At 40.7% G+C, this 13,000-nt stretch overlaps 1 protein-coding gene across 1 annotated transcript in view; it reads right to left on the bottom strand.

Moving 5' to 3' along the window:
- Positions 1 to 13,000, bottom strand: part of LOC104147817 (A disintegrin and metalloproteinase with thrombospondin motifs 12) — a 167,444-nt gene that overhangs the window by 88,966 nt on the left and 65,478 nt on the right. Inside the window, exon 3 of the mRNA XM_068928564.1 lies at positions 11,357 to 11,531. Coding sequence (XP_068784665.1) covers positions 11,357 to 11,531 — 175 coding nt within the window. The remainder of the gene's footprint in view (positions 1 to 11,356; positions 11,532 to 13,000) is intronic.

Here is a 13,000-nt window from a genome sequence, read left to right as displayed (position 1 = left end):
ACCTCACTGCAGAGATAATGATGGATAGAAACGGGCTCTATTTATCAGTTGGGGACAGAGGAGAAGAGGCTGCTCAGTAATCACCTCCTTAGCATTAAAGCTCTCTCTGCTTGGGAAACTTTCAGGTGCCTGTCGATGCTACTGGTGCTGGGTTTGCAGGAAACTCTTGTACTTCTCTTCCCCATTGCCTCCCAGCAGGTGAAATTTCATTCCTCTCATGCCAGGTATCTCCTCCAAGGAATACTTGACTGACAGAGTTACCTCACAACGGACAGGAGAAGCAGCTGGGGAAACTGAAAAGAAAATATCATATTGCAGACAGAGGTTCAGTGAGTATTTCACCTAGTGAACGTCAGGTAAATAATACAGAAAATGCCAGGAATGATCCCCTGTTAAAACTTCTCCAGCATCTGACAGAAGACTTTGATCCAAATCCAAATCGCCACAGGCTGGAGAGGCATCTAGACTTGTGCCTCAACTGACAAGAGCGAAGCTCAGAGGAGAAAGAACTTGATCCAGCTTGTTCTAGAGATCAGGCAGACAAGAAACATGCTTCTAATTCTAACTTTGGCAGAGTGGTAAGAATCAGACCAAGGCTATATTTTAATTGCCTTAAAAATGATTTAAAATGCAGAAATCATTTTATCTGCAGCTTCAACCCAAACATAATGTTTTGCAGCTGAACAAAATATTAGACAGTACGTTTCCAAAAACAAGTACAAAACAAACAGCAAAATATTAGAGGTTTTTTGAAGAAATGAATAAAGGACATCAAAGTTTTTGACTTTCCATTTTGTACTAGATTCATTTTTCTGGCAGAACATTCCCCAAGACAGACAAGAGCTGTTGAGAAGAAACTTTCTCTAATTCAACAGTCTAATTTATGCACACAGAGACTTCATCTCTAGTTCTTTAAAAAGGGTAGAAATATGTATTTGATTCAGCTCAGCACAAGCACTTGATCACGTACTGTTTGCTGAAGTAAGTTTAAGTTGAACATTTGCATAAGAAAGCAAGCAGAAATTAAGTACAGAAGAGGTTACGGCAAAAATCAATATTCTCTTTTATGTTCTTGCATACAGAAGCCTTTACTGGACATGCAACAAATGGTTCCACCGAGCCTTCCAGCAATATTCAAGGGCAATGCCTAACAATATTTGCTGTACCTTCTAGCACAGCAGTCTTCCAGCCACTTTTCTTTGCATTCCTTTGGATCCTTACCTCTGTTGGACAATTCCTTTTTCTGTTCAACACAGTGGTTCCAGCTACTCATATACTGCCAGAGCCATGATGGGAACGGTCCCCCACAAGTCACCAACACTGTGGAGCTGGAAACTCCACCCTACACTCATCAGATAACCAGGAGTGGAGAATGGGATCTGTGCACTCAGGAACATGCTCCCAAGTAATTAGGTGAGGAGTAGGGTAAGTCTGGATGTGGCCCTACTTCTCCCTAAAAGAGGCAGAAATTACAGATCGCTCTACGAGAAGACTGTAGTAGTGGTGGATGAAGAAAAATTGTGTAGCTTCCTAAGCTATGCAGTGCCCCTTCTTCCCAGTAAATCATAAAGTTATAACCTATCCTGGGAAGAGTATTACGATCTCCTTCTAACTACAAGCCATCCTGAGAACTCCCTTCAATTACACAGAAGGCATCCAAATGCAAGTAGATGATGGGAGCATGGAGTGAAGAACAGCAGACCAAAGCAGGGAGTGGACAAGTTGCAAGGACATCATGTTTCAGGCAGAATAAACAGGTGTCTGAATACTGCGAGTCTTTCACAGTTTAAGTGGGTCACAGATGATAGGAGGCTGCCAGAGGCTCATTAGGGATATGCAGACTTGGGAGAAACTAATTGTGAACACCGAGCCCATATCAGTGCGTTAGCCCCATAACACAGGTCCAGCACTTCTCAGATGAATTAGAAATCTATGTGATCTGCTCAGGAATAATAAGGTCATTGTAGTTTCTTTTTATAAAGTTCACAGAGAGTTCAGTATGACTGAGAAATTTGGCATTGCCCAAATTGAAGCCTGAATGGCTCTGCCAATACGACTCTGTTAACAGGACAAACGAACAGAAAAAATACAGAGTAGTTGAGATTGGAAGCGACCTCTGGGGATCGTCTAATCCAACTTCCCAGCTCAGACCAGGGTTGACTACAGCAGGTTGCCCAGGACCCTATCCAGATGGCTTTTGAATATCTCCAAGAATAGAGGCTCCGCAACCTCTCTGGGCAACCTGTTCCAATGTTCAGCTACCCTCACAGTAAAAAAGTGGTTTTTTATACGTTCAGATGAAGTTTCCTGCGTTTCAAGTGGTGCCCATTGCCTCCCATCAGTGGTGTCACTAGGCACCACTGAGAAGAGTCTGGCTCTGTCTTCTTTACTCCTTCCCATCAGGTATTTATAGACATTGATGAGGTTCCCCCCAAGCCTTCTCCTCTCCAGGCTGAACAGTCCCAGATCTTTCAGCCTCACCTTGTTTGTCAGATGCTCCAGTCCCTTAATCATAATTGTGGTCCTTTGCTGGACTTGTTCTAGTAGGTCTCTGTCTCTCTTGCACTAGAAAGCCCAGCACTGGATGTGCCCAGCACTCCAGATGTGGCCTCACCAGGGCTGAGTAGCGGGGGGAGAATCACCTCCATCAGCCTGCTGGCAATGCTCTTCCTTAACACTCCCCAGGATACCATTGGCCTTCCTTGCCAAAAGGGCACACTACTGGCTCATGGTCAGTTTGTCTACCTGGACCCTCAGGTCCTTTTCTGCAAAGCTGCTTTCCAGCCAGTTGGCCCCCAGCCTGTACTGGTGCAAGGGGTTACTCCTCCTCGGGTGCAGGGAAGGTGTTCTGAGCAAATTTTCAAACTCCTGTTACAAATGTATCTCCCAAATGCAGATATGTGGATTTTTTTTTAAGCCTTATTTCTACTACTGGAGTAAAATTGTTCAAGGCTTCTTTCTTCTACAAAAGAGAAATGGCAGGTGACATGTTAAAGCTTAATTTTGAAGCACACTATTGCTTTCAAAATAAATACTGCAGCAATTTAACATTTACACTAACAAAGCACTTGCTCAACAAATGACTTTCAATACTAAAAAAGCAAAATGGCATTTCACACAGCTTGGCAAGGGAAGCTGCAGGCATAAAGCAAGAGCAGAATATATTCCTGTACCACAGAACATGGTTAAAAATATCAAATATAAGTTCAGTTTGGACCCAGACTGAGACTCCTCAGCCTGGTGAACGTTAAGCAAACGGCTTCATTGAAGACATGGGAAGAGAGCGCAATCTATCCTTTAAAGCACATGAAAGCAAGCACCATGTAGCAAATGCTATTTCTTTTCAGGAGCACAGGACTGAACAGAAGGAATCTACTGAAAGTCTGTGAAGGTGATTTTTCTCCCCTTATGGCTTTGACTTGCATTATTTGGAAAATGGTCTGTCGTAGAACCTCAAAATTTGCTCAGTCTTGAGGGAGGAAACGTATCATGTGTCTGATGCCTTCCGGTAGCAACATGTGACTATCACCAAGTTATAACAGCGATCTGATGGTTCTATTTTTCTTCTCCTTACTCCCAACACAATACATGTACTTAGAGAAAGCAGCTTGTTACGGTTGGTAGAAACTGATCAAATACTGGAGATCAGTTCCAGAGGAAAAGGGAAGATGAGAAAACAATCAAGGACTGGGAAACCAAGAAAATTCTGCCAGCATTGAAGCCTTCTCTGGCCACTGTTCAGCGCAGATCTTGGGATCCATTCGAAGAAGGTTCTAGTTCCAGTTCTACGCTTGTTCAACTGGAGAAGAGGAAACCTGTAAAATACTCTATTTTATTCCTTTCTCCTCTCTACCAGTATTTCTACTACCTCTAACTACAGCCGAGGCACTTCCCAAGGACAAATAATCTCAGAGAGGACATCTTTGGACAGGATGAACCACCTTTTGACGATGACCATCTTTCTCCGAGAAGTGTGAAAGGAGCTCGCTTGTAACACCACTAGCTTAAACTCAGCGTTTAACTTCCAGGCTACTGAAGTTAAGGGATATCAATTTATCCTGTGTCTTTAATCCCTGAAGTCCAAGTAATATTTTAAACAGATCCATGAACTACGCTACATAGGAACACGGAAGTATGGTAATGAAACCCTGAATCCTTTTTATTGCTTAGCAAGAAGACTAAGTATTTGTGCCTGTTTGTTTTTCAGAAGGTGCACTTCTAGCAATAGAATTTCTGATAGCAAAGTGAAGAGAACATCGAAGTCTTCCTAAATTCATGTCAGACATGTCAAAAACTCTAAGTTGAAGGATTCTTAGCCCCCTTGCACAGGATCCAGAAGTTCTACAAACAGAGAAAGACTCTTCCTCTTTCTAGGGAAGGAAAGTAAAAGACACTGGAAAAAAAAGTCCATCTTATTTCTGATGAGCTTCTAACAATCTCCAAAGAGCAACTTAAAAAAAAACCACCCCTTCCTGAAACCTGAAAGAATATTAGAATCTTCTACCTTAATCTTATAAGCTCTTTGGGAAATTTTTTCTGTTGATATTAAACAGTTAGGAGCAACTGTTTCATACACTATTACAAACAAATCAACTATGATGTCTCTGTTTCCCAGGTACCGCAGCCTTGAACTTGCCCTGGGCATAAGCAGGCGCTCTCAAGGTCTCCAGTTCAGTGCAAACTGTTGTAGAAATGAGAGGTACTCTACGTGCTTCTGGAGGCTGTTTGTTTTGTTGTTCCTACTTTAATATAAAGGTCACTCTGACTGAATGTATCCATTTGCGCTTTTTTCATGATTTAGAGATGAGATTAACAGACCCTATAAACGGAAAGCTGAGGGATGCTGGGAGAAAGCTACTCTTTCCTCTACGTTTTAATTCATTTCAGTTACTACAATTCGTGAACTTATAATACTGAGAAAAATAGTCCTTGTGTTTTGGAGAAACTAAGCAAATAAAGATGAATAGCAATTGATGTGGTTTAACATAGAACAAACAAATAGTGGGAAGACGTCAGCATCATACCTTTAGAAGATATGCAAGCTACATAGCCTGCATCAGGGGTTCTGCCAGCCAGCAAGACTGCTTACACTGGCCACAACGTTCTTCCAACACAAGACAGGCCGTCCTTTGAGAGTAAAATAGTGTTCTGAGCCTTCCCCCCCACTCACCTCCCCTTCCAAGTAGTCAAACAAAGGACTTCACTGTCAAAAGCCAAGACAAATAGTTTATGCTCAGCACTCAAAAACAGAAAATGTGAAGAGAATCCTCTGGCAGTAGCAAGTTAATCATCAGAAAGCAAGACCATTATTCAATAAAATCCTGCACTCAGGCATACCCCTTTAGGAAGGGCAACAGATAACCATTGTCTGAAACAGCTTACTGGCATTCTGGTCGCCCATTAAATGAATGGCGCTACAAAGCCATTGTTCAAAAAGACTTTTAAAACTGTTTTTGCACAGACGGTGTTGCTCCGCTCCTTTAATTCCCCCCACCCCTCCACTCGCTTCACACAGCACCAGGCCCCTAGAGCCAGCTGTATTCTAGCAGGTCTCCTCCCTCCTACCCCAGACTTACTCCATCACAGCTCCCGGGAACTGACAAAAACCTTCAACATCATGGAGAATTTTGTGTTTATAAGACTCATAATGCCACTGCAGACAAGGAGCTGGAAGTCCATGGACAACCATGCAAACTAATCCTAAATTCTGATATGCATGAAACCCACTTATCAACTGCTTTCAATGACAAAATGAGGGCAACAGATACGGCAGCCATGTGCAACCTAAAGCTCCAATGAAAACTATTCTCAGACCTCTAGTTCAATACTCTAAATCGCTTGCCTTAGTTATGTTACTGCCTATTGCAGCAATCACCGAGTTACAGTCTGAATAAAACCCAAATATCCTACTTCCAAACCACAGCAATTTGACCACCTAACCAGTTGCAGTGCTGTAATCTCCTATTACTGCAGAGCCAGAAAGGGGCCTATTGTATCACACCACAATGTTTCATCCACAAACTTCACAAAGCTTCTCTGTTTTGCAGTTCATAAACATACCATTACCTCATGGCAGAGTGCATTGAAACAAAACAGGAAAAAAAAGAGGAGGATGCCTTTCTATAATCCTGTAAAAGGGAGGATAATTTCTCATCTATTACATTATATTTTCGACTACTGGAAAGTTTTAAAGATAACTTATTTAAGGACACAAAACAAACGCTCAAACCCTCTGCTTTCCTCTCCTATAAGCACAAATGAGTAAAATCATTGTAATTTGTAAAGGTCAGGGCCACTTTTCATTTACCATTTTTGCCACTTCTCACACAGATTTCCAATTACATTGTAAGCTAGCAGCTTGCAATGTACAATATCATAATACTATTTTCAAGATTAGCACTCGGTTTTGCATGCAACTAATGAGTGAGTCATCTGGCAATTGCCTAAGCAGCAGTGGAAGTGTACAGCACATACCAAAGTTTTAATTTATATCATTTATCACATCCTTGATTTCTAGCAGCATAATGATTTTTCTCCAAATATATAAATCTGTTGAGGATACCACAAATCATAAACTAATTAACACAATCATTGCAAGAGCACAGGAATGTAACTGATGCCAATGTATTACTGTAGGTAGATTAGAGACAAGGAAATCTTTCAGTCCCCCTTCTCTCTACATACATCGTGCAAGTGCTACAGACTTTTGCTCTACAGGAAGTATCTATATCACAGAATGCGGAGAGCTTAGGAGAAACAGCAATTATGCTGTGAAAATGAACACATTTCAAAAATTGTCCAGTGCTAAATGCTATGGAAATGCGGATGATGATATGCAACTGCCTAAAATGATTCTGAAACAGACCCTTTTGTCCTGGGCTTCTACTGCATACAGGAGACCAAAGAGAATCCCATTTTGGGGGCTCTGGACAGAAAATGGCTGTTGTAGGTAAAAAGCCTTAAAAGCAAAGAGGCCACTAACCAGAAGAACAAACTAAGAGGACCAAAAGACCATACATGACAATTTGGAGGAGGGTAGGTTCTGTAAGAAGAGGGAAGAGGAAGGAAGATAGAGGAGATAGAGGCGACTGCAAGAATAAATAGATGCAGAAGTCACATAAGCTTCATGTTGAACTTATCACTTAGTACTAGAATTGCATTAGAGGCAAACAGGACAGGAGGAACAGGTAAAAGGCAGATATACAAACTCAGGCACTGGATGGCAGAAAGCACAGCAACAACAAAACTGCCAGATGTGACAGTTCATGCATTACACCTTGAAGAAGGAATTATAAGAAACAGTCAAAGGCTTTGTAGCCATATAAAACAAAGTCAAGAAAGACGACCGTGATGTAGGGCAGAGGGGCTGAGACAATCAAGTCAGGGCTGAAACTCAGCCGAATATTTCAATTGCATTTTCAATAAGAAAAATGATCCTGAGGGGGAGACGAGCCAAAAAATGGCTGCAGAACACAAGCAGGTCAGTGTGCCATGCTCGGATGGTCTCACTAACCTCAAACCAGGAGACAAAAGAACCAGTACACAAAATCACAACGCTCAGAGCAAGGATTTTCAAAAAATTAGATTCTTCTGAATGACCTTATGTTTTGATGTACCCTCTCAAAATGATATTTAGTGACCTGCAGTTCAACCCAAAGAGGAAGAAATATTTTCATTCTCGATGAAAACTCTAATTTTCCATTTCAGCCAGATAGATGAAATTTTATTCATGCAATTCTCACATACCACTTCATTTTTCTGAACAGCTCCCTTTCAGAAGAGTTGCTCTTGTAAGCGTCCAACGCTTCTTCAGACATCAAGCTGAGAGCCTTAAGCTGGAAGTCCAGAAAAGGCGGCAAAATCAATTAGTAGGCACTGGAAGAAGCTTGGTTTGAATAACTTGACCAGCCTCAACACAGTGTGCCTGAAGCAATGATAGAAGCCAGCACGATTCAAGTGAGTATCTAAAAGTCTTAGCAACAAGATCTTCTTTAGTCCTCTTCCATTTTTCTCCCTTGCTCGCTGCTTAGCATATGAGGAAGGGTCTATGAACATGTTCTCCACTGCACAATCCCAGAAAGTCCTGGGTACCAAAGGACGCAAAGGTCCTGTGCAAAATGAGTATGCAATCATTTAGTTTAAAACTATATTATACTGTATTCACAAAAAGCAGCGAGATTAAGCTTATGTGACATTTATTAGTTGTTAGCTTTACAGTCTTCGAGTGATTGCATGACAGTGTGTGACTTCCTGAGGTCTTGATAAAGCAAACTAAAAAATGGCTAGCAAAGGCATCATGTTAACATACTCGTGAACGATGAGTAGGGTTGGAACTTCAAAAGCCACCACCAAGCTATTGGCTGGCAGCGGCAAAAGATTAGGGAATGTTTGGGGCGGGTCTGCTCTGATTAAATGGGTGTCTCTATAGTTGGTCAAGGCTTCTGTAAAGTCACCAGAGATCTGGTCAATATAGTTAATGGAGTTTAGGGCAAGATTCATCCAATTCAAAACAGATAATTAATTTCTTCAGATGAACTGAACCCTAAACTCCAAGGGGAGATTGCACAGCTGACTTAGATGTAGATCTCCACAGGGCACACAATTCTGTGTAGCTGAGATGAATCCTACCCTTGGTTCTGGAGGAGAACGTGGAAGAGAACATACTTCTCACTCTGCAGTCCATGGACATCTAAAGCTATCAGGAGATACTCTATGAATTGAAATACTTGTTTTTTTCCCTTTTAAAACATGTACAAACCCACTTCCAAGTCAGCATACAGATAGACAAAACTTGTGGAAATATAAAAGACTAAATAAGGATCAAAAAGTTTAGCTGAATTTTGTATCTGGTTGTTGCCAAAGTAAAAAGCACTATCACACTGCATAGAGCTTCTTCCGAAAGGTGACATGACTCTTGGATTAAAAAAGTCTTGAGAAGGACTGCAGAGAAGGTCACAGTCCCTTACCTCCTCCCTCCCACACTCAACTCTGTCTGCTGATTCTGCTCATACAACTATTTTTATAATTAGGTTACTTCTGACTGAAAGATCACTATTTTCACCACTCAGTTTTGTGGGCTGACTTCAAAGCACCCAGGTAGCTCAGCTTTTCCAAGCAAAAATCATCACTACATTTTAACCTCATTACAAAGTGTTTCCCTAGTATAATTCCTGGAAATGGCTCAATTGTCTTGGTTTAAGCGTAAAAAACAAACACAATTAGAGCTCATATAAACAAAAGCAGACACTCCATATGATAAATCTCAGCCTACAAGGTTAAAATATTTGATTCCAAAAAACAGGTCCCATAAGAGATATAGACAGCAGTTCTTCAGCCTTATTGCCCAACCAAATGGAAGCAAGCTGGGTCTTGTGAATATATAAGAATGACCATGATATTAAAAGCTATTAGACAGAATTTGTTTCTAAAATTAAATGCAAATTTTAAATTAAAATTGTTTTGCTTTAAAGTGATCTCAAAAGGCGTTAATCTGGGCCACGTGTGATACCCGTGGGCATATCAGATTTTTGACATCAAACTGAATAGCAAGAAATGCTTGTGATTTTAAAAAGGAGGAAGAGACAACTTACCACCTTTAAAAACAATTTATGCACAAAAGAGTCCCCAAAAGCCTGTGCAGCAATGATATTTACCACAGAACACAAGAATTAACTCACTTTCTTTTTTTGTTCTGTATTCCACCTTTAACAAGAGCAACTGCTCTTTTAACGACAAATAACGTAAACAGAAAATGATGCTGACTTATTTCTTACATTTTCTACACTTTTTGAGTCGGCTACAATAGAAGCGAAGCAACAAAACATACAAGAGCTAAGGCCGTTACAGAAATCCATGACTGTTGCATCCTATCACACAAAGGGCAAGAAACCTGCGAGATAGCAGACAAGGGCATTTCCTCATTCATCTCATGCAAATCTAGACTGATTCCTCTTATTTATCCCAGCAATCAGCAGGGGGAAAAAAACAATAATTAATAAATTATTAATAATAAAAAACAGAGAGCTATTTTAGATTTAAGATGAAATAGGATGCCAATGGTAGATGCTGATGGTTTGTCAATTTTAGGCTTCGTTGTCAAGCAAGTAGACATATTTTGTAGTTGATAAAAGATAAGAGAGAACATTCATTCATTCTTATGGCATCCTCTTACCCTGGCCTAGCCAACATCACTGAAGATTTAATAGCTCCCCCCTAACCATCAACTTTTTAGCTTCACCCAACTATCAGTTCACACTGCTTTTTGCCAGCAAGCCGTAAGCGCACCAGGTCTATGACTAGAACGTAGTGGGAGTTGAACAGTTGCTTGCTTCTTTTACTCATCAGTTAGCATTTATGCAGCAGTAAAAGTTCAGCAGCAACCACGACTGAGCATTAAAATTTCCTATATAGCCTCCTTTTTTAACCCCTGGAAAAGGACCAACTTTTTTTAACCATTAACTTGTGAAACAGACACACACCCCTTAACATTCTGCAGCTCCTTTTGTACATAACTTCAGCTCTTATGTTATTTATTCATTTTCCTACCAATACAGTACCTTTACTAATGTTTTGTGCAGACTCAGTTTGAAGGCTCAAGTATCAGAGAACCAAAGTAGTATTTGTAAGTTTTTGTTATGAAATCAAATACATGATTTAACTAATGAATTAAAGGAATTTTCTAATTAGGAGATGCTAACTACCCTCCAGACACGTTCCTCATTCTAGGATGGTCTAATAGTTTGTTTGCTCAAACGACATATTGGTGCAGTAACACTCAGCATCATGTAAATCATTTTTACTTATGCTTCTACAAAAAACACTTTGCTATTTATGTCTTTGGTATGACAGCGTACCCCACTTTCAGAACAACCAGCTAAAAGTCTTCAAATATTCTGGTAACAATCACAGAGAAAGTTGAAACCCTAAAACTAAACCATAGATTAGAGTTGGGCAATTTTATGTTGAGGAGTGCATTTGTACAGAGTGAGAATACTTTATTAAAAATAATGACGACTGCAGTTCTTGTCATCCCAGAGTTATTCAAGAATTCAAGTCAAAAATCACTGAATAGTTTTGGCCGGAAGAAAAAAAAAGCGAGGAGTAGAAAGCATCAGTGGTGTCAAGGCCACAGAAGACCATATTCCAGTGACGATAAGGGAGACTCGGGTTCATGTTCTCAGAAAGGAACACAGGTGGCCACAGAGGTGTTTTAACCAAGATACTCCTGTTTTCCATAATTTCTATTCCCAGAATTTAAACAAGTCTAGCAGAAGGAAAGGCACAGACAACTGGAAAATTAAAAGCTGCTTGAAAAGATGCAGAAAGCAAATAGGCAAAAATTCAGAAATATTTATACCATTCAATCCACATGCTTGTTCTTTCTCCATGGGGATCGCTCGTCTTCTCCTTAAAGCATTTCGAAGGATATTCGCCCCATAGATAACATGGGGATGAGGTGTTCCCTCTTTCTGTGGATGCTTTTTAATGGGCTCGATGAAGTAATCCCCATGGGGCAGACGGAAATATCCAGTCTGAAAAGAAGCATAAAATAGTTAATCTCTACTGTTCAGTACTGGAAGTCAAAAAGAACAGAGACTCTGAGCTTTTCTCTTAAGGCAGTCATTACACTGCAGCATCAAAATATGAAAACAACATGTTTTCAGCATTTATTTTGCTGCACACATCGAGGTTGCTTTGTACCTCACAAAAGCATAACAGGCTAAAGGGGAATGTAAAAAATGTCTTTTCTCTAATAACCTGAAATTCTGTTTATTGAGGCAAAGGTTCTGTATTTGCACAAAGCTGCTGAAAGGTCAAAAGTTAATTAGTCAGACTTTATGAACTGCGTGGTCCACTCTCGTCTCAAGAGGGCAAAAACATTCAGGCCCCAGACTTCCACAGGAACAAGTAAGCAGCTGTTCACACATTTTAACAAGCTCTTGTGATCATACAATAGACCTGCAAAACAAGGCTGTAAAATTTCTCATGCTCCAAGTTCGGTACCAAACTCCTGACTTTAACTGAGCAACAGGGCCTTTGATGTCCGTCTGGACTACACAAGACTCATTTATATCTCCCTTTCCTGTTACCTAAGGGATGGTCTGGGCAGCTAGACAATCGTCTTGGTCCCTTGTATCCTTGTTAGCATTTTGTACAGGGATTACTAGCATTGCAAGAGCACTGTACAAGCTTCCACTTTGACATGCACAATATATACAGAACAGTACTAAATCTAAAGCAAAGGCTCTACTAAAAACCCTGCCTAACCCACACTGGGGAGCTGATGGGAGATCTAGGCATCTCCCTCTTAAGGCTTTCTTTCCCCTCTTCAGCTTCTCTCTTGTCAGTACAACCTTCCTGACTTGCTCTGGGGCAGGAAAAGAGAGCAGCAACGCTGCTCCTGCAGCTGCTATATTCTAACTTAGGATAGAAACAAGGATAGAAACAAGAAACCCCTTTTGAAACCCTGCAAGCTTTACAGTTTCCCTAGATAGCTGGGAGAGCCGGTAGGTGAGTGAGGGGAACAGGGAGATCATGGGAATGGAGGAAAAGCAATGCTTAAAGAATAAGCAACCATGGGCTATGTATTATCAGCCCATAGGTAGCTCAGCAAGAACTCCACATAACCTGCTTCAAAGTCCCCTCCAACAGATGCCTTTTACCTCCCACTGGTTGCCACAGGCCCATTATGTCCCATAACAAATTTGTCCAAATATGCAATTTTGACTGTCTTCTCACAGAGTCTCTATCAGTTCCTAAAAGCAGAAAGTCTTTCCTGCCAGGTTTCCCTTGCAAGTGAAAGTTTAAAAGTCAGAGGTTGTCCTTGGTTTGAAGCCTTGGTTAAATCCATGCTGTTTCACCGGTTCAGGACTCAAAGTCATAAAGGTTTGCTCATCTGGGATTGCTGTTACTGCTTTTATGTTTTCTTCCTTTTCTTCTTCTTTTTTTTTTTTTTTTTTTTTTTTAAGAAAAAGGAATCAAGCCTTCTAAATCTTAAACA

This window comes from Struthio camelus, chromosome Z (genome assembly GCF_040807025.1).
Source record: "Struthio camelus isolate bStrCam1 chromosome Z, bStrCam1.hap1, whole genome shotgun sequence".
Lineage (NCBI taxonomy): Eukaryota > Metazoa > Chordata > Aves > Struthioniformes > Struthionidae > Struthio > Struthio camelus.
Note: the sequence above shows the minus strand (reverse complement) of the source record. Positions and strands in the feature narration are given on the sequence as shown.